General features: G+C 42.9%; 2 protein-coding genes across 2 annotated transcripts; one reads left to right on the plus strand and one right to left on the minus strand.

Annotated features, from left to right (window-relative positions):
• Window positions 1–988: 988 nt before the first annotated feature.
• Window positions 989–14,117, minus strand: LOC115204102 (protein FAM78A-like). The gene is made up of 2 exons (XM_029769421.1): window positions 12,158–14,117; window positions 989–5,551 (listed from the first exon to the last, which is right to left on the minus strand). The coding sequence occupies exons 1-2, from the start codon at window positions 12,478–12,480 to the stop codon at window positions 5,026–5,028; spliced, it is 849 nt and encodes a 282-aa protein (XP_029625281.1). The 5' UTR covers window positions 12,481–14,117; the 3' UTR covers window positions 989–5,025.
• Window positions 14,118–14,619: 502 nt separating this feature from the next.
• LOC115204103 (inactive phospholipid phosphatase 7-like) lies at window positions 14,620–24,447 on the plus strand. Its single transcript, XM_029769422.1, has 2 exons — window positions 14,620–15,779; window positions 23,056–24,447. Exons 1-2 carry the CDS (start codon window positions 15,302–15,304, stop codon window positions 23,442–23,444), a joined length of 867 nt encoding a protein of 288 aa, XP_029625282.1. The 5' UTR covers window positions 14,620–15,301; the 3' UTR covers window positions 23,445–24,447.
• The last annotated feature ends 2,343 nt before the right edge of the window (window positions 24,448–26,790 follow it).

Here is a 26,790-nt window from a genome sequence, read left to right on the forward strand (position 1 = left end):
AATGCTGCCTATGACCCCAAGAACACCATCCCCACCGTCAAACATGGAGGTGGAAACATTATGCTTTGGGGGTGTTTTTCTGCTAAGGGGACAGGACAACGTCACTGCATCAAAGGGACGATGGACGGGGCCATGTACCGTCAAATCTTGGGTGAGAACCTCCTTCCCTCAGCCAGGGCATTGAAAATGGGCCGTGGATGGGTATTCCAGCATGACAATGACCCAAAACACACGGCCAAGGCAACAAAGGAGTGGCTCAAGAAGAAGCACATTAAGGTCCTGGAGTGGCCTAGCCAGTCTCCAGACCTTAATCCCATAGAAAATCTGTGGAGGGAGCTGAAGGTTAGAGTTGCCAAAAGTCAGCCTCGAAACCTTAATGTCTTGGAGAAGATCTGCTAAGAGGAGTGGGACAAAATCCCTCCTCAGATGTGTGCAAACCTGGTGGTCAACTACAAGAAATGTCTGACCAATGTGATTGCCAACAAGGGTTTTGTCACCAAGTACTAAGTCATGTTTTGCAGATGGGTTAAATACTTATTTCCCTCATTAAAATGCAAATCATTTTATAACATTTTTGACATGCGTTTTTCTGGATTTTTTTGTTGTTATTCTGTCTCTCACTGTTGAAATAAACCTACCATTAAAATTATAGACTGATCATTTCTTTGTAAGTGGGCAAACGTACAAAATCAGCAGGGGATCAAATACTTTTTTCCTCCACTGTATTTTATGTATTCCAAAGTTGACTAATGGACATTTGACTATTGATTATGGTTAAGAAATAGTTTATAAGCAGACTTTCAAATAAATGTCACCAACTCTTTTCCTTCATAAAGTATGACATGGTATCAGAGTTGATAAAAGCTAGGGTGTTGTGGGTGTGTGTGAAGCATCTTGGCAAGGCGCTTCTGTAGATAGAATCACCATGTCACAGGGTGTATATTCTCCCATCACAACACTTTAGGAGACAGATGCCAGGGAACAAATAACATTTGCAAAAAAATATTTTATCATGAAAAATACCACTCTTTTAGTTTTCAGTATTTTTTTTATCATTGTGCATTTTCACAGTTTTAAATATTTACCAATACTATTCCATTTTCAAGTATCGAGTATCAGTGTCAATGACAAAGCAAAACAAGAAAATACCGTATTTTTGTTTCAGTGCGGTGAAATATATTAGAGCATTTTTCAGAAGACAAACCAACAAACCCAAAGAAATTTGAAATACATAGCCTATTGTGTATAATCTGCTACAGTTAGCCATAGGGCTGCTCTACTGAAAACCTAGTCAGAGGTGAAGGGAGCGAATAGTAAGATGGACAGACAAATGGAATATCCAATCAACTCTTTTGTTTACATGGGGTAAGCCAATAGCAAAGGCTAGGAAACAATGGTGGGTGATCCTGAGAGTGAGCTTGGGCCTGTTATTGGTTGAACTAAAGCGAAATCTTTTCTGCTGGTCTATGAAGAGTTGCTGGACTGTTTACAGGACTCTTTTACATAAAGATCCATAGAAAAGGTGGTAGCCCTCAACTAGGAGTTGTGGTTTTAGGAAAGGAAGGCTCTACCCAGTGGCACAACCCCAGAAGGAGAAACATGAAGTCCATGAATTCCGCTCATTCAATGATGGCATCGTAATCTCATAAGAATGTTTACGTAAATGTCCATTTTTAAAAACAGAACTCAGTTAGAGGCGTGTTTCCAGGAGGCGCTTGTACATTATGAGATGGCCTCATCAGTAGCACATAACAACACGGTCAGAATCAGAGACACATTGAGGCAATCATCTCCTCTGTGACCTCCCTCTCGTGTGTGTGTTTTGCTGGGGGCCACGTGCTCTACCAATAAGCGCTGTTCACACTCGGTCCCAGTGTGATGTTGTGACGATCCGATAGGATGCAAGGAGAGACCGCCCCCGGGGGCCTCTGTCCCTGCTGTCTTATGACAACTGTGTGTGTGCCCCACCCCTTCTAACACTGACCATTGCCCTCTAGCCCTAAGAGCCCATCATATATCACTCCAGCCACCCTTGGCACAGCCCAACACAGTGCATCTGAAGGGAACTCAGTATTTCACAGCAGATATAATAATGGCAGCACTTCCCCCACCAGTCCCCTCCTCCCTCCTCCTCCCTCCTCCCTCAGCCCAGATGATAGAGACCAGAGCAGAGGCTATTTCACAGAGCTGACGCAGGGCAACGAGGGCCATCTGATTAGGCTATTATGCGGGTCCAAAATGTAATTATAACAAGGGAGAGCTGCAGTATACATACTGTATCATAGCTATCATACTGAAGATCTCATTTGGCGAGGCTATCAGTCTATCTAGTTTCCTAACCCTGTCTCTTTTTTAATTATGTTCAGCTGCTACACACTTGGCTGCTCTGTCTTTTCTCATCAGGCAAAGATGTCACATTAAGGTTGATATTTGGTTGAGACGTCAACAGATTTGAGTAATTTTAAATAAACCAAACCACGAGGTAGGCTAAAATAACGAAGGAAACAATGGTGACTCAACACATTTTTGGCCAGTTGTTGGTAGCATTTGATGGTAATATTATTACTCTATCAAGAAAGCTTTGCCTCCAAAAAATATCAAACCACAATGGCATAACATCTATACTAAAACAATACCATCTTTGACAAAAGTGGAGATGCTGTTTTCTCAACCACTTCAAAATGGTAGCTTGACCCCAGTGTTACAAAACACAAACATTGGTCCCTGTTCCTTTTTTTTAGCTCTTGTTGTCATTGATTATGTTATAAGGAGATAAAAAAGCCTGATGCCAAATTCTGCCCCACAGTCGTCCCTCTACCACACTCCCTCCCTCCCTCCCTCCTCCATGAGAGAGATTTCAGCCCGGGGTAAAGCTGCCCTTCCCACAGATAAATGAATGACTAGACATTGTCCTGTTTATGGAAGTATTTAGCTAGCCGGGGCTCTGTGCGTTATCCCTGCGAGAGGAGGAGAAAAAGCACCACATTTCTACAGCGGGCTACAACTGTCAGTGGCTACCCCTCAAGTGGGTTCATCTATATGCCAGGCTGAGCCTCGCTTTTCTACTACTGCCTGCCCTTCCTCCACACAAGGAAGACAGAGGACAGCGTGAAGAGAGGAGGGATGGAGGAAATAGAGAGATGGATCGAGGGGAGCAGAGAGAGACAGATGGATCAGAGAGAGGAGAAAGTGGGGACAGGGTGAGAGAGGGTGAATGGGGACGAACATCAGAAGTGGAGGGAGAGAGGGTGAGGGGAGCGGGGGGGACAAGGAGAGAGAATAGAGAGGGAGGGCAGTGGACTACATCCAGTTAACCTCTGCAGAGCCACCCCACACACAGGGACCCTAAAGCCAAGATTATTTATCTCCAATAGCATTGCATGGAGGACTGCTTTCTTATTGCCCCGGGATTTGAAACACAGTCATTTCCCCTGGCTACTGCTTGCTGTGATTGCTTATTAATACCAATATTGATTAGGTGCTAGCATGCCCCTCTCTTCTGACAGCTGTAGAGAGGAGAGAAGAAAGGCAGAGGGATGGATGGATGGGGCGTGGGAGGTGTGTGTGACAAACACTTTACAGTGGCAGGGGCCCTGAGATGTAGGGAGTGGTGATAAATCAAATAAAAGATAACATGATGAAAGACAGTATTCTCTCTGTAAAGGGAGGTTGTTGACAACCCTTGCTGTCTATCTGAATGTCAGCTGAATGTCACTCTCAATGGGTTTGAATGTTGTCAGAAAACCTTTTACACTGCCAAACATAACATGTGCGTTTGCATTGATGAGATGAGCAAACTGGCATTGTGAAAGGGTTTGTTTGAATGATTTTTCTCTGTATGTTCTGTGGGAGTAAAAGAGTTCTAGCAGTATTAGGACCCAATTTGGTTCCCAGTAACCCCGTAAATAATGCTAATTTAACCATTCTCCCATTTGTATAAAATGCTATATATCCTGCTACAGTGGTAAATATTTCTACAAGAATGACAATTGCTGAATGTCATTACACTTTTTGGTGTTTTGTAACAGATGTCTCACATGTTTGGGATGCTGGAATTATTTTGGTGTGGATGAACATGTGCAGGTAGCCTACTTTTTGAAGAGATTTGTTTGACAATCAGATGAAACCATCATGACTGGTTTTGTACATACCACATTAAAAGGTAATATATTTAAACTGTTAAATGACATGTGTTTACTATTAGGCCCGTAAAAACATGTCACGGTATAATTTGCACTCTGTTGCCACTGTTCCGTTCCTAAACCCACACACAACAGCACCAACAATCTGGATGGAAGAAGAGACGAGACATGTGAAGGAATATTGCATTGCACATGATTAAAGGCTAAAAGTTAAAAGCGATGTAAACTTAAGGCAGCATGGATTGAATGTCTCGCATGTTTAAAAAAGTACTAAAACTACATATGTCTCCCCGATGTGGTTCGTATTCTCTATCCCTCATGTGGAGCACAGAATAGCGCTTATTCACAAAAAGTGCACTCTCTCCAAGACCATAAATAAAAACACAACTTTGTGCATGTACCATGTACATACACACGAACATAAATACTATGTTATTTTTTCAACCCACACACGCTCCCCAACCCTCCCAAATTCCAATCCCCAAAATGCAACAAAAAATGCAAAGTTTCTGTGGGTAAATATTTTTCAATGACTTAATCTAGCACAGTGAAACCCGACCCAGATTGAAGGTAGAATGGTTGCAGTTTGTTCATTCCTGTTTTTAAAGTCCGCTCCAGCTCCCACTTATAGGCAACGAGTGTCCTCTTTCTCCAAGCTGCTCTTGTCCTTGTTTCACTTTCTCTCTCTCCCTCTCTCGCTCAATTCTTACAAAAAGCGAGAGAAGAGGTAGAAAACGTAGAGGCAAATAGAGGCAACGAGCTTGAGGGAAGGTTAAAAGGAGAAGAAAGGAAAAGGAAAGTAGATAAAAAGAGAAGAAAGGAAAAGTTAGGTGTAGGTAGAAGAGTGGGAGAAGAGAAAGAGCATTTTACCCCTAGAGGTCAGTCAGTATTTGGGCGGGATGACCACGACGGCTTCCCCGGTCTTTGGCCGCCACATGAGCACCTGAGCGTCGTTGGCATTGGGCTTGACCATGGCATTGGGGGGGATGGGTTTGTTCTTGCCCAGGATGTGGGGCTGCTCCTGGGCCACGGGCTCACGCAGCATAGCCCTCTGGCCCAGGGGCTTGTCAGAGTCCACCTCGATGTGGAGCTGCATCCTCCAGCGGATGGTCTGCAGCACCAGGGTCTCGGCCGAGGCCTGATTGATGGCCACCAGCCAGGTGGTGAAGCTCTGGTCGCGGCGGATGCTGCTGAGCTGCGGCAGGTTGCTGTCGCTCACAGGCACTCCCCACGTAACGCTGGGGTAGAAGTTGTCGTTCATGCTGACCGTGAACTTGGTGTCCTTCTTGGTGGGGCCCACAATGGTGCACGTTTCCGTGGTGTTGCCATACCAAGGGTAGTTGACGCCATCCGAGTCGCTGATGGCCTGGATCTTGCCATCCCGCAGGTCAGGGAGTTCCCAGCTCGACCTGGAAGTGGAAAAGCAGGTAGTTAGATTTAACCCGGAAGGTTAAAAAACAGAGTGAGGCTTAAAGTTCACGACAAAATCAAAGATGGTGCCAATCACTCACATTCATATGGGATTGAAGTATCCTTGTGTGTATATATATATAGCTAAATCTACACAACAGATGGTGTGAACTGTCAACGGAATTCAATTTTAGAGCACTTTTTTATGTGAATTTTGGAAAAATGATTCCTTTAACCTGGAAGTGGAAACAAGGGGAAACTTGTTTTACACATGGGAATCTCTCTGCATTTGGTTACTGCTTTCCTGACAAAACTTGTTTGAGAGATGTGTCAATCGTAATAGGCTTTTACCCACTGTTAAATAATGGCTGGAGGATAAGAAAAGTGGAGACTATCTCCCTGAGAGGCTGAAACAGCCTGGCTGAGTGGGTTTGTTATTGAGAATCAGGGCAGGGCAGCACAATCACAGCACATCCCAGGTTCCCATTGTTAACAGCCTCCCCGCCTGCATAACCCACTCCTGTGTAGTAAGTCACAGTAGATGCATGTCAATGATCTCAAATGGCTTCCTTTTCTCATTTCTCACTAACCAATGATCTGTCAGCACAGGATAGGTGAAAGCGATATGTCCTAAGCCTATCGGGATTGCTTTGCCTCGTCCACCCTTAATTCAGATCTGAGTGAATTAAGTGAAGGTGAATTTTGTAGTATTGAGACGTAGCGGGTGACATTGTGGGACAGAGGCACATCATAAACAATCCTGTCCTCCCCCTCGGCAGGAAGAAAATTAGTTTCTCCCAGAAGTGGAGGATCAGCAGAACTGCTGTAGATAACAGTGTGATCACCAGCCACATGACAGGTCTGCATGGGCATTGGTTCAGTTTCTGTATAAGCACTTTGTGACAACTGCTGATGTAAAAAGGGCTTCATAAATCGATTTGATTTATTTATTTATTCAGAGGTTCTAGATTGTGATCTTTAGGCAAGCCCCCCCCCCCCCCGTGTGTGTGTGTGTGTGTGTGTGTGTGTGTGTGTGTGTGTGTGTGTGTGTGTGTGTGTTATCCGTGTCCATTCTTGTCGCTACAAATCACTACCCTCTCTATCGATCTGGCTCCAAAACAACTTGAACAATCTTTACATCTATAAATATATCTCTGACAGGAGCCAAATTGTAACATCAATTTCACTGTGAAGGGCCAACGACTACAGACAATGGCCAACAAAGCACTACCCGTATTTTTATCTTGATAACACATGGTTTCATGAGAACAGAACATGCCCCAGAGCAAGAACATTTGGCTTTTTCTTTCTCCCCCTATTGGAGGTCTAACGATACTACCGGATCTACCTACTCTTTATAGACGGTATTGTATTATAGTACTATACTATTTTCAGTACTGTATTCAAAACCATGGGAGGTGCTCTATTGAAATAGATACTAGGAAGAACCCAACAGACATGTATTTGTGCCATCTGAGGTGATAGCTGCTCTGAGAGAGAGAGAAAGGCCTGTTAATACCAGTTTCATCTCTCTCTCGCTCACTACCCTCTCTATTCTCTTTTCATATTATGTTTCGTTTGCAGAGCCGAGGGACGTCTCTAATCTCCACACAGCATAAAAAAAAAAAATTTAATTATGTTTTTTCCATTCAGTGGCTCTTTAGGCCCAGTGCGAGAGATTAACACACACACACACAAACACACAGACAAACACACAAACACACATCTCAGAGCAGCTATCACCTCATATGGCAGAAATACTGCACACATCCTCTATTCTGGGCAGATCAATGGCCAAAGTAAATGTGCCTCTCCTATTTCATCTAAGCGACACATTTCTGCTGGTTTGGGGTTCAAAAGAAGAATGCCCCGGTAGTCTGATTTGTAAGAGGGCACAACAACACCTATTCCCCCTCTGGAGACTGAAAAGATTTGGCATGGGTCCTCAGATCCTCAAAATGTTCTACAGCTGCATAATCAAGAGCACCCTGACTGGTTGCATCACTGCCTGGTATGGCGAATGCTCGGCCCAGTACATCACTGGGGCCAAGCTTCCTGCCATCCAGGACCTCTACACCAGGCCCTGAAAATTGTCGAAGACTCCAGCCACCCTAGTCATATAATGTTCTCTCTGCTACCACATGGCAAGCAGTATCGGAGCGCCAAGTCTAGGTCCAAGAGGCTTCTAAACAGCTTCTACCCCCAAGCCATAAGACATAACATCTAATAAAATGGCTACCAACTATTTGCATTGCCCCCCCCCCCCTCTTTACACCACTGCTACTCTCTTCTGTCATCTATGCATAGTCACTTTATTAACTCTTCTTACATACATAACCACCTAAAATTAGTTCACCATCTACAGTTGAAGTGGGAAGTTTACATACACCTTAGCCAAATACATTTAAACTCAGTTTTTCACAATTCCTGACATCACCACTTTATTTTAAGAATGTGAAATGTCAGAATAATAGTAGAGAGAATGATTTATTTCAGCTTTTATTTCTTTCATCACATTCCCAGTGGGTCAGAAGTTTACATACACTCAATTAGTATTTGGTAGCATTGCCTTTAAATTGTTTAACTTGGGTCAAACGTTTCGGGTAGCCTCCCACAAGCTTCCCACAATAAGTTGGGTGAATTCTGGCCCATTCCTCCTGACAGAGCTGGTGTAACTGAATCAGTTTTGTCAGCTTCCTTGCTCACACACGCTTTTTCAGTTCTGCTCACAAATTTTCTATAGGATTGAGGTCAGGGCTTTGTGATGGCCACTCCAATACCTTGACTTTGTTGTCCTTAAGCCATTTTGCCACAACTTTGGAAGTATGCTTGGGGTCATTGTCCATTTGGAAGACCCATTTGCTACCAAGCTTTAACTTTCTGACCGATGTCTTGAGATGTTGCTTCCATATATCCACATAATTGTCCTCCCTCATGATGCCATCTATTTTGTGAAGTGCACCAGTCCCTCCTGCAGCAAAGCACCCCCACAACATGATGCTGCCACCCCCATGCTTCATGGTTGGGATAGTGTTCTTCGGCTTGCAAGCTTCCCCCTTTTTCCTCCAAACATAATGATGGTCATTATGGCCAAACAGTTCTATTTTTGTTTCATCAGACCAGAGGACATTTCTCAAAAAAGTACAATCTTTGTCCCCATGTGCAGTTGCAAACCGTAGTCTGGCTTTTTTATTGCAGTTTTGGAGCAGTGGTTTCTTCCTTGCTGAGCGGCCTTTCAGGTTATGTCAATATAGGACTCATTTTACTGTGGAAATAGATACTTTTGTGCCTGTTTCCTCCAGCATCTTCACAAGGTCCTTTTTTCGCACCACAGTACATTCATCTCTAGGAGACAGAAGGCGTCTCCTTCCTGAGCGGTATGACGGCTGCGTGCTCCCATGGTGTTTATACTTGCGTACTATTGTTTGTACAGATGAACATGGTACCTTCAGGCATTTGGAAATTGTTCCCAAGGATGAACCAGACTTGTGGAGGTCTACAATTGTTTTTCTGAGGTCTTGGCTGATTTCTTTTGATTTTCCCATGATGTCAAGCATCATGAAGGTAGGCCTTGAAATACATCCACGGGCACACCTCCAATTGACTCAAATGATGTCAATTAGCCTATCAGAAGCTTCTAAAGCCATGAAATCATTTTCTGGAATTTTCCAAGCTATTTAAAGGCACAGTCAACTTAGTGTATGTTAACTTCTGACCCACTGGAATTGTGATACAATGAGTTATAAGTGAAATAATCTGTCTGTAAACAATTGTTGGAAAAATTACTTGTGTCATGCACAAAGTAGATGTCCTAACCGACTTGCCAAAACTATAGTTTGTTAACAAGAAATTTGTGGAGTGGTTGAAAAATGAGTTTTAATGACTCCAACCTAAGTGTATTCAAACTTCTGACTTCAACTGTACATACTACCTCAACTAACCGGTGTCCCCGCACATTGACTCTGTATCAGTACCCCCCTGTATATAGTCTCGTTATTGTTATTTTACTGCTGCTCTTTAATTACTTGTTACTTTTATTTATTATTCTTATCCGTATTTTGTTTTAACTGCATTGTTGGTTAGGGGCTCGTAAGTAAGCATTTCAGTATAAGGTCTACACCTGTTGTATTCGGCGCATGTGACTAATAACATGTGATTTGATTTAGATTTGACATAGCCAGACTAGGGCAAGGGGAGGAGGTCATGTTTGGGATTGTAGTATTTGGACAGTGTGTGTAATCTTTAACATGCAGACCCGAAACATCCCATCCTGCAACAGGTGAAGATAAACCCTCTGCATTCTGGGTATACAGTGCCTTCAGAAAGTATTCACTCCCGAGTGAATCCAGGCTGCATCACATCCGGACGTGATTGGGAGTCCCTTAGGGCGGTGCACAATTGGCCCAGCGTCGTCCGGATTTGGCCAGGTTAGGCCGTCATTGTAAATAAGAATTTGTTCTTAACTGACTTGCCTGGTTAAATCAATAAAATAAAAATTCACACCCCTTGACTTTTTCCACATTCTGTTGTGTTACAGCCTAAATATAAAATGGATTAAACTGAGATGTTGTGTGTAACTGGCCTACACACAATACCCCATAATGTCATAGTGGAATTATGTTTTTAGAAATGTGTACAAATGAATAAATAATTAACTTCTGAAATGTATTGAGTCAATAAGTATTCAACCTCTTTGTTATGGCAAGCCTAAATAAGTTCAGGAGTAAAAATGTGCATAATAAGTCACATAATAAGTTGCGTGGCCTCACTCTGTGAGCAATAATAGTGTTTAACATGACTTTTGAATGACTACCTCGTCTTTGTACCCCACACATACAATTATCTGTAAGGTCCCTCAGCCGAGCAGTGAATTTCAAACATTGATTCAACAGCTGTAATCGCTGCCAAAGGTGATTTTAACATGTATTGACTCAGGGGTGTGAATACTTATGTAAGTTAGATATTTCTGTATTTAATTTTCCAAACATTTGCAAAAATGTCCAAAAACATATTTTCACTTTGTCATTATGGGGTATTGTGTGTAGATGGGTGAGGAATAAAAATAATAATCAATTTTGAATTCAGCCTGTAACACAACAAAATGTGAAACACGCCAATAGGTGTGAATACTTTCTGAAGGCACTGTACGTCAACTTATGGTCCCCTGCCACAGGATGTGGCACGAACTGAATTTGTGTAAATCACAGACATCTGTCAATAGACAGGGGGAAGTCAATTTGAGCTCACTTTAACTCATTTTGTAATATTTGGAAAATAATGTGATTTCTCATCCCATACAGTTTCTGTTGACTCCAGTAGCCTACCTAACAGAGTGTTTATGAAAGCCTTGGCTTTAGAGAAAATTGTGGACTCAGTCCTTGCCCACCACCGCTCTATAGAATCCAACAGTGCTAAAGCGTACTGCATCTTCAAGGACACTATCACCTCTCTATGCACCAGAGACAGTGAATTGATACACTATATATGCCAACGGACGATTCTGGGTTTGGCGGATGCCAGGAGAATGCTACCTGCCCGAATGCATAGTGCCAACTGTAAAGTTTTATGTAGGAGGAATAATGGTCTGGGGCTGTTGATTCGGACTAGGCCCCTTAGTTCCAGTGAAGGGAAATCTTAACGCTACAGCATACAATGACATTCTAGACGATTCTGTGTTTCCAACTTTGTGGCAACAGTTTGTGGTAGGCCATTTCCTGTTTCAGCATGATAATGCCCCTGTGCACAAAGCGAAGTCCATACAGAAATGGTTTGCCGAGATCTGTGTGGAAGAACTTGACTGGCCTGCACAGAGCCCTGACCTCAACCTCATCAAACACCTTTGAGATGAATTGGGACACTGACTGCGAGCCAGGCCTAATTGCCCAACATCAGTGCTCGACCTCACCAATGCTCTTGTGGCTGAATGGAAGCAAGCAATGTTCCAACATCAACTCAATATTTAAAAAACTGTTCTTAATGTTTTGTACACTCAGTGTATGTATTACATATCTATCCAAAAGGCTAAAGTTGCCTATTAATATTTGAGGCTTTGAATGATATAGGGGCATAAGGTTTATCCCCATGGACATGGGATATATAAGTGGATTTTTGTCTTGATGGTTTGGTTTTTTCAATCCAATAATTGATTTGATTTCGCAAAAGGATGGATTTGCAATATGAATAAAAATGTGCCTTGGCTTTTCTGCCTTTCCTAATTTCCACTAACTTTTCTCGGGAAGTCATCATGACGCAAGTGTGTTACAGCATCGAGGTACATACAGTAGACTGTTGGCGTTCTGAAGTTAGCCCTCCAATCTCCAGAAATATCTTGGAGGTGTCAAAGCCCCAGCGCCATTGAGAGGTGAATATGAAAAATGAAGTAGATTACGGATGGCAGGTATGGTCTGGAATTTTAATTCAGGGTAATTTATATTAGGTCTTAGTCTACTCAAATGTGATTGCCTCTGCACCTGACCAGACTGTAGCCCTAAATAGCCTAGTCCATCACCTGCACCGGTGGTGAACTAGAAGTAGGCCTAGACCTACATTTCACATGGTTGTTTACGTTCCCTTGTAAGGTGGGTTGAGTTTAGGTTGATACTCACATCCCTTTGGTTCCATATTTGTTGTAGAACTCCATGTGGTTGCATGCTTGAATCCAGCCAACAGTCCACGTCTCTTTACCGGCCACCGGCGGCACTAGTACTCGAGCAGAGGCTCGGAAGTGCGGTGTTCGATAGCGCAGAACCACGTTGGATGACTCGTCGATGCTGGTTGGATTGGAGTCAATGGAGGAGTTCACCTCGAGAACGATGATACTTTCACGGAAACACTTGGGCTTACACCTGATACTCTGGATACAGCCCATTGCATTAAATAGCAACACAATCCACAACAACGTCCTGAGATCTGGAGGAGAAAGACGCATGGAAACAGCAACTAATTCACAATTGCATCCATATTTTCAATAGTTAAAAAATACAAAAAAAAACGAAAAAGGGTGGCACTGGCAAATGGCCACTCCACTGTTCTCCGTTGAGAATGACTAGACTATCACTTTGCTGACATGTTCATAAAAGCAATGCATTTTGCAACCAGTTTTGTATTCCAACACTATGAGGGAAAATTTAGTGTTTCACTCAATAATGGAACAGTTGTGAATACATTCACAGCAGTATGCTTTCTGCTTTTCTTTGGCGATCCGCTCACATCACCAAAAAAGGGCCGATGCAACTTTCTTTTCCGCGTCTTGAAGCTTCCTCCATCAATAGAAGTGCCTATTCAGATGTCTGTGCTGTGTGATCTGTTTCACCCCCACAAAAAGCGTGAAGTCGCCCGCGATCACTGGCAACTTGCGACCATCGGAGATGTACACCAGAAAATATTCACATTTAGGCCTACTTTGTGATCTAATAAAGCAGACGAAATAGCTAATTGTGACGCATAATTTACAAAAACTGCTAACGTAACATTTCGACGTCATATTGGCGGAGCTCAGCGCCTCTCATCTGTGAGCCTATTCATTTCCACTTTCATTATCCTCCTGAGTGTGCGTAAAATCAACTTTCCCTCGGATACGCATTCTGTTTTCCATAAGCCACCAGTTCGGCCACAGGTGAAAGGGTTTTATTCCAAAAAAAATTGTTTTGTGTGGATAAGAGGGCTGCAGCCAGCAACGGCTTGCATTGAGCAACGTCTTAATTATTTAACAATAAACGATTAACACTTAATGCAACAGTAAAATGGCCCCTTTCACTGACCCCAGTGTTACGACAATTATAACAATGTCACATCAAAAATACATTATGACTGAATGAGGTGCATGTACATAATAAATAACCCATCTAAAATAAGTTGCTGAAGGTCTTCACTACAACAGACACACAGCCCGCGTGCAATCCTACAATAACTCTATGCACAGGGATTATATGAGGGATAAGAATAAATATTGCTGTCAGTACCCGAAGTCGACGAACATTTTAGACATGGTATGCAAAAGGCAACAGGGCAAGTGAAACGGTTAGCTTAAAATTAAACAATTGGACGTAGTATCATTGCAAAACGCCTGTTGTAGCAGAAACCCAATATATTCTATAAAAAAATAGAGGTCCACCACACTTTTGGACAATGCAAGGCTTGTCTCCTCAAGACAGTTTATTGGACTGCCCTATATGCGTGCGCACGTGGTTGGAGTGGTAATTCCGTTATCTTCCCAGTTGGTTCCTTTCTCTTTTATTGTTACGATCAATTGCAAGGTCCAGTAGTGGTAACATTTCAATGTACAGTTATTTCATCGTCGGTTATTATAATGAACACCGCGCAACATTCAAAGGCAACCAGGTCAACTTTCCCCTCTCCGTTTGGATCCCTATCTTCTTGTAGATCAACTAATAAAAACCTATTTTAATTCTAATCATGGAATGTCCGATAACCCAACCTGGCTCCCTCCTCGTTCCCTGTCCTTTGGATATAATTTAGTCCCAATTCCAGATCAGACTGTCATTTCTCTGCGCTTGTCCCATCGCGGCTACAGGAGGTTTACCCTCCCGTATTGGTCTATTTCAGCGGCTTGAGCTGCAGCTCCTTTAAGTAGCCTACCTTTGAGACGACACTTCCCCTCGCCATTGCAAGCATTCTGGGAAATGTAGTGATGGGCTTTTTTGCTATATTTATTTAATGACACATATTTCAGGCTATAATTTGCCTACTTCTATCAGTCAAAGTGAAGTCAATAGCCCTAATTTAATTGAATATTTTGAGCGACGTTATAGGCTATAGTCTATAACTCACATCAATTTGGATGCATGACCAATTATAAAATATAAATGGGTGAATATTCAATAACAAAATAAATCATTTAAATGTAGGCCTACTTTGAATGCTCCTGAGAAAACCCATTTTATTATCTATAGGATAAAGTAAGTTTTCATAATTGAATGTTTGTTGTTTTCTTTTCATCTATTTTGGTTCGTGCTGAGAGCGTCTCTGTCGCTGTCCATTTAAGCACCTTGGAGAACTCCCATCTGGAAGAGCGCGTCCGTAGATGAGCGCGGTGGAAGTGGGATTGCGCGTAGGCTACGTCATGTCCACGGAAAACGACTGACTATCGAAAGAGCTCTCATCTTTTGTAAATACTGAATGACTCGCCGAGCTGACTATGGATGCTTGTTCCTTGATTGACTTTAATAGTATCGGGGCTACAGTCGATCTGTCTAACTAAGAATTCCTTGACGCGTTCTCCAAATTCCAATCGTGTTCCACACGAGAGGGATCTGAACGATAGCCCATTCTTAGACATTGGCCTGGTAAGACGATAACAAAAATGTGTCTTTGTCGTTGAGCATAACAGACAAAGTAAAACCAGTGTATTTAGTTTCTGCCGTTCAGGATCAAAACAAAACATTATGCTATTCCATGTTAGTTGCTGATGGTCGTATATTTTAATTCATGACATGTTAAAAGCTGATGATGTTTCACTGTAGATTGTATCTCGTTTGATTGGCCCAGGCAGATGCCAGTCAAGCCTCTTTGTGCCTGCATGGATCCGGTTGTAGGCTTAACACAGCATCATGGGCAGCGCGCATTCCAACCGGCCTAAATATATCTGGTAGGGACGCAGTGGGGGAAGGAGGGTGCGACAGGGCTTAGCTTTGGATAATTAGCCTTCGTGGTTAAAACGAGAAATTGACCTTCTGAAACGTAGTACAGTAACTTTTTTCACCAAGGAGGCGAAGTGGGACCAACCCAAAATGCCCGCAATTCCGAGTTCTAGGTCCAGGACGCGGGATCGGAACAACGTCCTGAGCAGACCCGAGTTCATGTCCCTGAACCAGCCCCTTTGGAGCGGCAACTCGGAGAGCCGGGGAAACTCAAGGCGACCTGGTCAACCCAAACACCAAGCAAGCCAGCTGTGCGACCCGCAGGAACCTACTGACAGTGCCAACAAGGATCGGAAAGAGCCCACGAAACTGCCTGAGGAGGACTGTATCCAGCTGAACCCTTCTTTCAAGGGGATAGCGATGAGCTCCCTCCTCGCCATTGACATTTGTCTGTCCAAGCGCCTGGGGGTCTGCGCCTACACGTCGTCGTCTTGGGGCACGGTTCGTTCCATGGTCACCCTACTTGCGTTTACGGGACACGGCATCACGTGGATCATTGGCACTATCGTGTGTCTGACAAGGAGTAATACGCTGGCGGGACAAGAGGTCTTGGTCAATCTATTACTTGGTAAATGCACGCCTCACTACCCAAAACACATTGTGTAATAATTAAGTTATTTAATTGTACACGTATGATTCAGCTCTTCTTTAATGGTTTTGTTATTATGCTATAGTGTGTCTATCAATGCATTTTTAATGGGTATAAGCTAGGCAGTCTACTGATATGGTCACATCTCTACTTCCTTATCCCAGGGCCTGTATTAGGCCTATATAACCCATGTCAATAGGCTAATATTTATGCCATGATTGTTAACTGTTAATGCTTCTCACTAAAATATGTCATTGTCCACCAGAAGTTAAAGCATCCCATGGTAGAGGATCAGAAGCAGGTAATTAGGAAATCCTATCCCTTAATGGTCCCTCTCTCCTTCACCCAGCACAGAAACAGGCCTGGGGAACAGGTGCTAGGCTCCACATATCACAAGTTTACTTTGGACTGAAGAACTATAAGTAGACATTTTACCAAGCCAGGGGCCTACATCGAAAGACTCAGTGAAGTCATTATCATCAGTGTCAAGCATAGCACTTCTTATCCCCACTATGGCAGCTGGTACAAAATCTACAGTGGAATCATTTTCCAAAGTACCTTATTTAAGTAAATATACTTGATTATACTTACTTCCTTAATAGGTGTTTTCCCTACATTAGCTATAGCCATGTGAATGTAACAGACTGTACCTAAAGTACGACCCCTATTTCTCTAACTAGCGGTAATGGAATCAACCTACAGTTGAAGTCGGAAGTTTACATACATACACACTTAGGTTGGAGTCATTAAAACTCGTTTTTCAACCACTCCACAAATTTCTTGTTAACAAACTATAGTTTTGGCAAGTCGGTTAGGACATCTACTTTGTGCATGACACAAGTCATTTTTCCAACAATTGTTTACAGACAGATTATTTCACTTATAATTCACTGTATCACAATTCCAGTTGGTCAAAAGTTTACATACACTAAGTTGACTCTGCCTTTAAACAGCTTGGAAAATTCCAGAAAATGATGGATCGGTATTCCGTCAATGGGACAGTTGTAAATTATGCAGCGCGTTGTCAAGATCGCAGATTTTAGAAAAACAACAAATGTCGGTACATATAAGTGTCTTATATGATGAAACAAAAATAGAACTGTTTGGCCATAATGACCATCGTTATGTTTGGAGGAAAAAGGGGGAGGCTTGCAAGCCGAAGAACACCATCCCAACCGTGAAGCACCGGAGTGGCAGCATCATGTTGTGGGGGTGCTTTGCTGCAGGAGGGACTGGTGCACTTCACAAAATAGACGTCATCATGAGGAAGGAAAATTGTTTGGATATATGGAAGCAACATCTCAAGACATCGGTCAGGAAGTTAAAGCCTGGTCGCAAATGGGTTTTCCAAATGGACAATGACCCCAAGCATACTTCCAAAGTTGTGGCAAAATGGCTTAAGTACAACAAAGTCAAGGTATTGGAGTGGCCATCACAAAGCCCTGACCTCAATCCTATAGAAAATTTGTGGGCAGAACTGAAAAAACGTGTGTGAGCAAGGAGGCCTACAAACCTGACTCAGTTCCACCAGCTCTGTCAGGACAAATGGGCCAAAATTCACCCAACTTATTGTGGGAAGCTTGTGGAAGGCAACCCGACACGTTTGACCTAAATTAAACAATTTAAAGGCAATGCTACCACATACTAATTGAGTGTATGTAAACTGCTGACCCACTAGGAATGTGATGAAAGAAATAAAAGCTGAAATAAATCATTCTCTCTACTATTATTCTGACATTTCACATTCTTAAAATAAAGTTGTGATCCTAACTGACCTAAGACAGGGAATTTTAACTAGGAATAAATGTCACGAATTGTGAAAAACTTTGTTTAAATGTATTTGGCTAAGGTGTATGTAAACTTCCGACTTCAACTGTAGAGGGTGAACTAATTTTAGGTGGTTATTTTGACACACGTCTGTGAAGGAAACCAGCAGGCTATACCCTAGACTGATTGAGTCAATTTATGCATTTCTCAGAACAAATTGGGGCCACTGTGCCAATTTGGGGTGTGTGTGTGTGTGTGTGTGTATGTGTGTGTGTGTGTGTGTGTGTGTGTGTGTGTGTGTGTGTGTGTGTGTGTGTGTGTGTGTGTGTGTGTGTGTGTGTGTGTGTGTGTGTGTGTGTGTGTGTGTGTGTGATAGTTCAAAAGTACTATACACACACATTGTTCCCATTCAGCTATGTGCCACTGAAGCAAAGCAGGGTTGGTCCTGGTTGGTCCCTGGATGGGAGACCAGATGCTGCTGGAAGTGGTGTTGGAGGTCCAGTAGGAGGCACTCTTTTCTCTGGTCTAAAAAAATACCCCAATTCCCCAGTGCAGTGATTGGGAACATTGCCCTGTGTATGGTGCTGTCTTTCAGGATGGGACGTTAAACGGGTGTTCCTCACTCTCTGTGGGCTTCCGACATGGGCTGGTTCATACCAGTGAATTCACCATGTCCCTTTTGACACCTGAAATCTTGAGGGATTTTATTGTTACTCCTGTGCTGGATGCCTGGTTGCTTTGGGCTGATGTGTGTGGGAGGGTTGTGTGTGTTATACCAGTAGAGTGATTACTCAGAAAAACACTGTAAATCTGTGGACTGAATCTACATTGTGTTCAGTCTATAATCTGTTTAATTTGGTCAAATTTGGGGTATTGTGTTTGTAGCAATGTTCAGGTCATTGTTCAGGTCATTAATGGTGATCCTGGATAGGATAGGGAACCACCGTGTTTGAACAAGCATCCTGATTAAGGCAGCTGTGAATGCAGTATCATTCACAATAGCATCTCTATCTCGCTTCATTTTGCCTTCAGGTTGAGATCCGGTGGCAGTGCTGGCCACTCCATTATAGACAGAATACCAGCTGACTGCTTCTTCCCTAAATAGTTATTGCATAGTTTGGAGCTGTGCCTTGGGTCATGGTCCTGTTGTAGGAGGAAATTGGCTCCAATTAAGCACCATCCACAGCATGGCATTTCAAAAGGGAGTGATAGCCTTCCTTCTTCAAGATCCCCTTTACCCTGTACAAATCTCCCACTTTACCACCACCAAAGCACCCCCAGACCATCACATTACCTCCACTATGCTTGACAGATGGCATCAAGCACTCCTCCAGCATTTTTTTCTGCATCTCACGAAAGTTCTTCTTTGTGATCCAAACACCTCAAACTTAGATTCGTCAGTCCATAACACTTTTTTCCAATCTTCCTCTGTCCAGTGTTTGTGTTATTTTTCCCATCTTAATATTTTATTTTTATTGACCAGTCTGAGATATGGCTTTTTATTTGCAACTCTGCCTAGAAGGCCAGCATCCCGGAGTCGCCTCTTCACTTTTGACGTTGAGACTGGTGTTTTGCGGGTACTATTTAATGAAGCTGCCAGTTGAGGACTTGTAAGGCGTCTGTTTCTCAAACTAAACACTCTAATGTACTTGTCCTCTTGCTCAGGTGTGCACCGGGGCCTCCCACTCCTCTTTCTATTCTGGTTAGAGACAGTTTGCACTGTTCTGTGGAGGGAGTAGTACATAGCATTGTACTAGATCTTCAGTTTCTTGGCAATTTCTCGCATGGAATAGCCTTCGTTTCTCAGAACAAGAATAGGCTCACGAGTTTGAGAAGAAAGTTCTTTGTTTCTTGCCATTTTGAGCCTGTAATCGAACTCACAAATGCTGATGCTCCAGATACTCAACTAGTCTATAGAAGGCCAGTTTTATTGCTTCTTTAATCAGGACAACAGTTTTTAACTGTGCTAACATAATTGCAAAAGGGTTTTCTAATGATCAACTAGCCTTTTTAAAATGATAAACTTGGATTAGCTAACAAAACGTGCCATAGGAACACAGGAGTGATGGTTGCTGATAATGGGTCTCTGTACGCCTATGTCGATATTTCATAAAAAAATCAGCCATTTCCAACTACAATAGTCATTTACAACATTAACAATGTCTACACTGTATTTCTGATCAATTTTATGTTATTTTAATGGACAAAACACTTGCTTTTCTCTCAAAAACAAGGACATTTCTAAGTGACCCCAAACTTTTGAACGGTAGTGTACATATTTTTAGCTTGGAAGTGCATCATAGATAACATTGACTCTAGGCTGGTGAAATCCGTGGCTTGGCTCTCCTCCTCCCTCACCTTCAGTAGTGCTGAGGTGGGCTATATCAGGGGGCAGAGTTGGGTCCTGTAGCTGGCACCATTGACTTTCATTGGCAGCTCAGCACTGTGTCCCCACTGTCCCAGAATGACCCCAAGGTACCTCATACTCACTTCCATGCTGTCCATTCCCCTCTCTCTGCCTTCTTTCAATTTCCTCAACTTTCCTTTTTCAGCCTTCCATCCTTTTTCATCCTTCTATCCTTAACTCCTTCCTTCCTTTCTTCCTTTCTTCCTATCTTTCCTTCCTTCATTTCCACCATCTCTCCCTCTCTCCTTCCATGCTTCCAACCTCCTTCATTCCACCAACTCCCAAATCTTAATGGTCTGTGAACACTGTGAATTCTAATTGCTAGAAGTCTACTTTACATAGAACTAGGGTGTTGTGTGTGAGTGGTTGTACAGGAAGGAGACAGTGTCATCAATGTCTGAATCCTGACAGGTTCCACAAGGTGGGGTGGAAGCCGGGTAATCAAAAATGATAGGTGGGGATTGTGGGGATATTTTGGGTTCACATAGAGGGTTGGATGCTGCTAAAAAGAGACTGAAAAGAGACACTTTAGGACGGGATCAAGTACTGTAGGTTAGTCATATCCAAATAATTAATAATGATCTATCACATCCAATCATAAGTAAGTCTATTATACTGTACATCTATATTATTCAAGTCTCTTCCATTCTTATTACAAAGGTTTCAGGTGGAAAACGTTTCTATCTCAGTATTTCACTTGCAAAAACTCTCAGCGACAGTAGCCTCAGATCAAATCACTACACAGATAGCCAAGTGCACATACAGTAAGCCAAAGCTGAACTATAAGCTAGGTGCTCTCTCAGTTCTGTGCTAGCTTCCAGACCTATTTACAGAGTAACTGGGCTGCTAGCCTGATATTGTGGCCGATTGGGATGCTGTAGCACAGAGGCTTATACATTCTGATCACACACAGGGAAGAGAGAGGGCATGTAGCGATGCGCACCTGTTCCACAAACTCTTGGCTCTTAACCTTTTACTGCAGTGGGCTAAATCAGGGTCACACAGAGTGTTTCTTGGAAGTCTGAAACAAATCTACTTTGAAACAAGCATACACTTCACACACATGTTTATGGCCTTTCAAAAAATAAGACACCTGTACAGGTCATATATATAGTGTTGGAATGCATTCAATTTTGAGTTTATATACACTACCGGTCAAAAGTTTTAGAACACCTACTCATTCAAGGATTTTTCTTTATTTTAAATATTTTCTACATTGTAGAATAATAGTGAAGACATCAAAACTATTAAATAGCACATATGGAATCATGTAGTAACCATTTTTTTTTTAAACAAATCAAAATATATTTTATATTTCAGATTCTTTAAATATCCACCATATGCCTTGATGACAGCTTTGCACACTCTTGGCATTCTCTCAACCAGCTTCACTTGGAATGCTTTTCCAACAGTCTTGAAGGAGTTCCCACATATGCTGTGCAGTTGTTGGCTACTTTTCCTTCACTCTGCGGTCCGACTCATCCCAAACCATCTCAATTTGGTTGAGGTCGGGTGATTGTGGAGGCCAGGTCATCTGATGCAGCGCTCCATCTCTCTCCTTCTTGGTCAAATAACCCTTACACAGCCTGGAGGTGTGTTTGGTCATTGCCCTGATGAAAAACAAATGATAGTCCCACTAAGCACAAACCAGATGGGATGGCGTATTACTGCAGAATGCTGTGGTAGCCATGCTGGGTAATTGTGCCTTGAATTCTAAATAAATCACAGACAGTGTCACCAGCACACCATAACACCATAACACCTCCTCCTTTGCGCTTTACGGTGGGAAATACATATGCGGAGATCATCCGTTCACCCACACCGCTTCTCACAAAGACACGGCGGTTGGAACAAAAATCTCAAATTTGGATTCCAGACCAAAGAACTAATTTCCACCGGTCTAATGTCCATTGCTCGTGTTTCTTGGCCCAAGCAAGTCTCTTCTTATTGGTGTCCTTTAGTAGTGGTTTCTTTGCAGCAATTCGACCATGAAGGCCTGATTCACGCAGTCTCCTCTGAACAGTTGATGTTGAGATGTGTCTGTTACTTGAACTTTGTGAAGCATTTATTTGGGCTGCAATTTCTGAGGCTGGTAACTCTAATGAACTTATCCTCTGCAGCAGAGGTAACTCTGGGTCTTCATTTCCTGTGGCTGTCCTCGTGAGAGCCAGTTTCATCAAAATGCTTGATGGTTTTTGCGACAGCACTTGAACAAACTTTCAAAGTTCTTGAAATGTTCCATATTGACTGACCTTCATGTCTTAAAGTAATGATGGACTGTTGTTTCTCTTTGCTTATTTGAGCTGTTCTTGCCATAATATAGTCTTGGTCTTTTACCAAATGTGGCTATCTTCTGTATACCCCCCTAACTTATCACAACACAACCGATTGGCTCAAACGCATTAAGAAGAAAATTAATTCCACAAATAACTTTTAAGAAGCCACACCTGTTAATTGAAATGCATTCCAATTGACTACCCCATGAAGCTGTTTGAGAGAATGCCAAGAGTGTGCAAAGCCGTCATCAAGGCAAAGGGTGGCTATTTGAAGAATCTCAAATATAAAATATATATTCATTTAACACTTTTTGGTTACTACATTATTCCATATGTGTTATTTCATAGTTTTGATGTCTTCACTATTATTCTACAATGTAGAAAATTGTAAAAATAAAGAAAAACTCTTGAATGAGTAGGCGTTCTAAAACTTTTGACCGGTAGTGTACATCACAGAAGACTGAAATATAACAAAACTGTTTGACATAGAAACTTTGTTTTAAATAATGTTTATTAGTTATGAAATTATGAAAAATATTAATAACATTCCACCCATGAGGCCACAAGGTCATTTGACTGCAGGAAAGGGCTACACGCCACTGTGTCATTGCTGGGGTACCGCCTGGCCTGCCTCGTTGCTTCATCACTGATGCTTAGCCCTATAACAGATATAGAGCAAATTACACAAACTACAAGCTAATTGGTCTCCATGGGTTCTTGACTGGAGATATTGTGTGTTGTGGTTTACTGACCAGTGGTTAATTGATTTAGTTTGTCTTTTTCATGCAACATCTTCTCTCCTCAGCCCTCCTGCTTGACGTCATGACAGTGGCCGGAGTCCAGAAGCTGATCAAACGCAAAGGACCCTGGGAGATGAGTCCGGGATTCCTGGACTACTGTGTCATGGATGTGTACTCCTTCCCAGCGGCCCATGCCAGCCGCGCTGCCATGGTGTCCAAGTTCCTGCTTTCCCACCTGGTCCTGGCCGTCCCGCTTCGCATCCTGCTGGTGCTCTGGGCCTTCCTGGTGGGCATGTCCCGGGTGCTGTTGGGTAGACACCACCTGACCGACATGGCGTGCGGCTTCGCCCTGGGCCTGCTGCACTTCAGCCTGGTGGAGACGGTGTGGCTGTCGTCCAGCGCCTGTCAAACCCTCATCTCTATAGGGACCCTCAGCTGGAGCTCCTTCTACTGAGCACTATCTATCAAGGCTCTCAACGCCTTTTTGAAGCTGTAAAGCCCTGGCTTTATAAAGCCTTAAAAGTAGGGCCAGGAGTTCTTCCTGATGTGATCTGGAACAGAGTTTTCCCTGATCAAATCCTACTGTCGAAGGCTGCATTAGACCTACGTATAGGCTTCATCTTGATTTCCTTTCAATTATGTTGTTTGTATTTTTCTGCTGGAAACTATCATTTGTTTAAGCTATACATTTTTGAGAAACAGGTGGACTGGACTCCAAATGTGAATAGATTTTTGCTGTCATTGAATTGTGCTGTATGTGTTAAACAAAAACATGATTGTTGTCTAGAAGATCAGGGATTTTGCTACAGGGTTAAATATTTATCCTATCCAAATAAGTTTCAAAAGATAGTTTTGATTAGTTTAAGGCAAGCGGTTTCATCATAGATCTGTATGTTGTATATTCCACATTGTTTGCCTTCTCTGCTGCAATCTAAGCATTAACCAAACAGATAGACACAGTTAATTTATGGTGCTGATTTCATGCCTCACTGAGTAACTGAACAACGTCTGTGTGAAGTCATCTACAGTACATCAGGCTTGGGGTTACCATTGATACTGTGACATATGTGTGTATATATGGGTGATTGTGTGTGTGCATATGTCTGTGTTTGTATGCCTCCATGCAAGATTTCTTATGTGTGTACCTTTGTGAGGCAAATGTAATGTCTTTTGGAGGGTAAAAGTCACTGAGTAAACCTTTGCTGGGTAAAGTCCTGAATGTTCACTGGCATGTACAAAAAATGAATTATACCCGATATCAAAGGCTTTTTATCTACTGTATGCCTTCATGTATTTCATTTATTGGTCTTCTACTATCTCTTTTGGTTGTTTATTTTTGTTGTGATATTATGGACTTGGGAACCAAACTATTTAAGCTGTAGCCTTTTTGCTTTCGCAAAAAAATATTTAATTGGGTTGAACCTGTATGTGTGTGTGTGTGTGTGTGTGTGTGTGTGTGTGTGTGTGTGTGTATGTATGTATGTGTCACGCCCTGACCTTAGAGAGCCTTTTTATTCTCTATTTTGGTTAGGTCAGGGTGTGACTAGGGTGGGTACTCTAGTTTTTTGTATTTCTATTCTGGCCTGGTATGGTTCCCAATGGGGCGGCAGGGTAGCCTAGTGGTTAGAGCGTTGGGCTAGTAACTGAACGGTTGCAAGTTCAAATCCCCGAGCTGACAAGGTACAAATCTGTCATTCTGCCCCTGAACATAGGCCGTCATTGAAAATAAGAATTTGTTCTTAACTGACTTGCCTAGTTAAATAAATAAAAAATCAGAGGCAGCTGTCTGTTGTTGTCTCTGATTGGGGATCATATTTAGGCAGCCTTTTCCCACCTGTTGTTTGTGGGATCTTGATTTTGTATTGTAGCTTTTAGCCCTACAAAGCTGTACGTTTTGTTGGTTACTCTTTATTGTTTTCTTGCCGTTTATCATAAATAAAAATTATTAACCTACCCCACGCTGCATCTTGGTCCGACCATCATTACAACGACGTTGTATGTATGTATGATATTGCATTAGTGCAAGTCAGCATGTTTTGTTTTGTACAAGGATGACAAGAAAGTCATCTTTTCATGCAGTGTTTGAATTTATCCAGTCTAATTTGCAAAATGAAGAAGATGGCTGTACTCTGAAAAAGTGGTATGTCTTTCCTGCGTTGTTTATGCATGGCCATAAATATACCATTTTCCATGACTTATGGTATATTGTTGTTTTTCTGTGTGTGTTTGTGTGTGTGTTTGTGCGTGCCCTGCGTGCAACATTCATTTTTTGATTGTGGTGGATGCTTTTAAGAACATGCCCATGTGCTAAACCCAAGTAATGGCTGTATTTGGGCTCATTGACCACAAAATTGATTGGTAGCCACCACCTGAAAACCATTGATTTACATGACTCCACTCCATCAATATGCCTCACTGTCCACAGTTACTCATCAGTAATGAAGCTGAAACAACAGCTTCCTTATTTATTACCGGCAAACCCATTGAGATACATGTATCACAGCTGACCACACACACAGAGACACACAAAGTTGCATGGTCAGCCTCTCACCATTTACATTCACTCACAGAAGGAGCTGAGCCACACTTGTCTTTGTCATGACTTCTGCCGAAGTCGGCTCCTCTCCTTGTTCGGGCGGCGTTCGGCGGTCGACGTCACCGGTTTTCTAGCCATCGCTGCTCCATTTTTCATTTATTCATTTGTTTTGTCTTGTTCCCTGCACACCTGGTTTTCATTCCCCAATCACACTACATGTATTTATTCCTCTGTTCCCCCTCATGTCTTTGTGTGTAATTGTTTTTGTGTTACGTGTTTTTGTACGCACTAGGCTTGCGTGCGTTTTTTCCTGTGTTATTTCACAAAGCATGTTTGTATTGTTATACATTTTGTGACTGTTTTGCATGCTTTACACTTTGCCTTGTTGGCTGGAGGTTTTTTGACGCAGCTGTGTCCGTCTGTATCTCTCTCCTGCCAAAATAAAGTGTGCGCCTGTTCACAATTCTCAGGCAGGGCACTCAGGGCACTCTCTAGTCGACCAATAGGGTCCGGGCTCATCAGGGAAGCCACCATCTCCCTGGCCATGGAGAAACAGGGGGGTCACGAGGAGAGAATCAGTCTCTTTCTCATTGACTCTCCCTGCGTTTCCCGTGGTACTAGGCCTTCCCTGGTTGGCTCTTTATAACCCCACCATTTCCTGGCAACAGAGGGCTCTCACGGGGTGGTTGCGAAAGTGCTCGGGGAGGTGTGTAGGGGTTTCCGTTGGTGCTACCACGGTGGAAAGTCCAGACCAGGTCTCCACCGTGCACATCCCCCCCAGAATATGCCGATTTGGCTCTCGCCTTCTGTAAAAAGAAGGCGACTCAATTACCACCCCATCGACGGGGGGATTGTGCGATAAATCTCCTGGTAGATGCTGCACTTCCCAGGAGTCACGTGTATCCCCTGTCGCAAGCGGAGACAGCGGCTATGGAGACATATGTCTCCGAATCCCTGCGTCAGGGGTACATTCGGTCCTCCACTTCACCCGCCTCCTCGAGTTTCTTTTTTGCGAAGAAGGATGGAGGTCTGCGCCCGTGCATTGACTATCGAGGTCTAAATCAAATCACGGGGAGGTACAGTTATCCGCTACCTCTTATCGCCACGGCGATTGAGTCAATGCACGGGGCGCGCTTCTTCACTAAACTGGATCTCAGGAGTGCGTACAACCTGGTGTGTATCCGGGAGGGAGGCGAGTGGAAGACGGCGTTTAGTACCACCTCAGGGCATTATGAGTACCTCGTCATGCCCTACGGGTTGATGA

This window comes from Salmo trutta, chromosome 12 (assembly GCF_901001165.1).
Source record: "Salmo trutta chromosome 12, fSalTru1.1, whole genome shotgun sequence".
Taxonomy (NCBI): Eukaryota; Metazoa; Chordata; class Actinopteri; order Salmoniformes; family Salmonidae; genus Salmo; species Salmo trutta.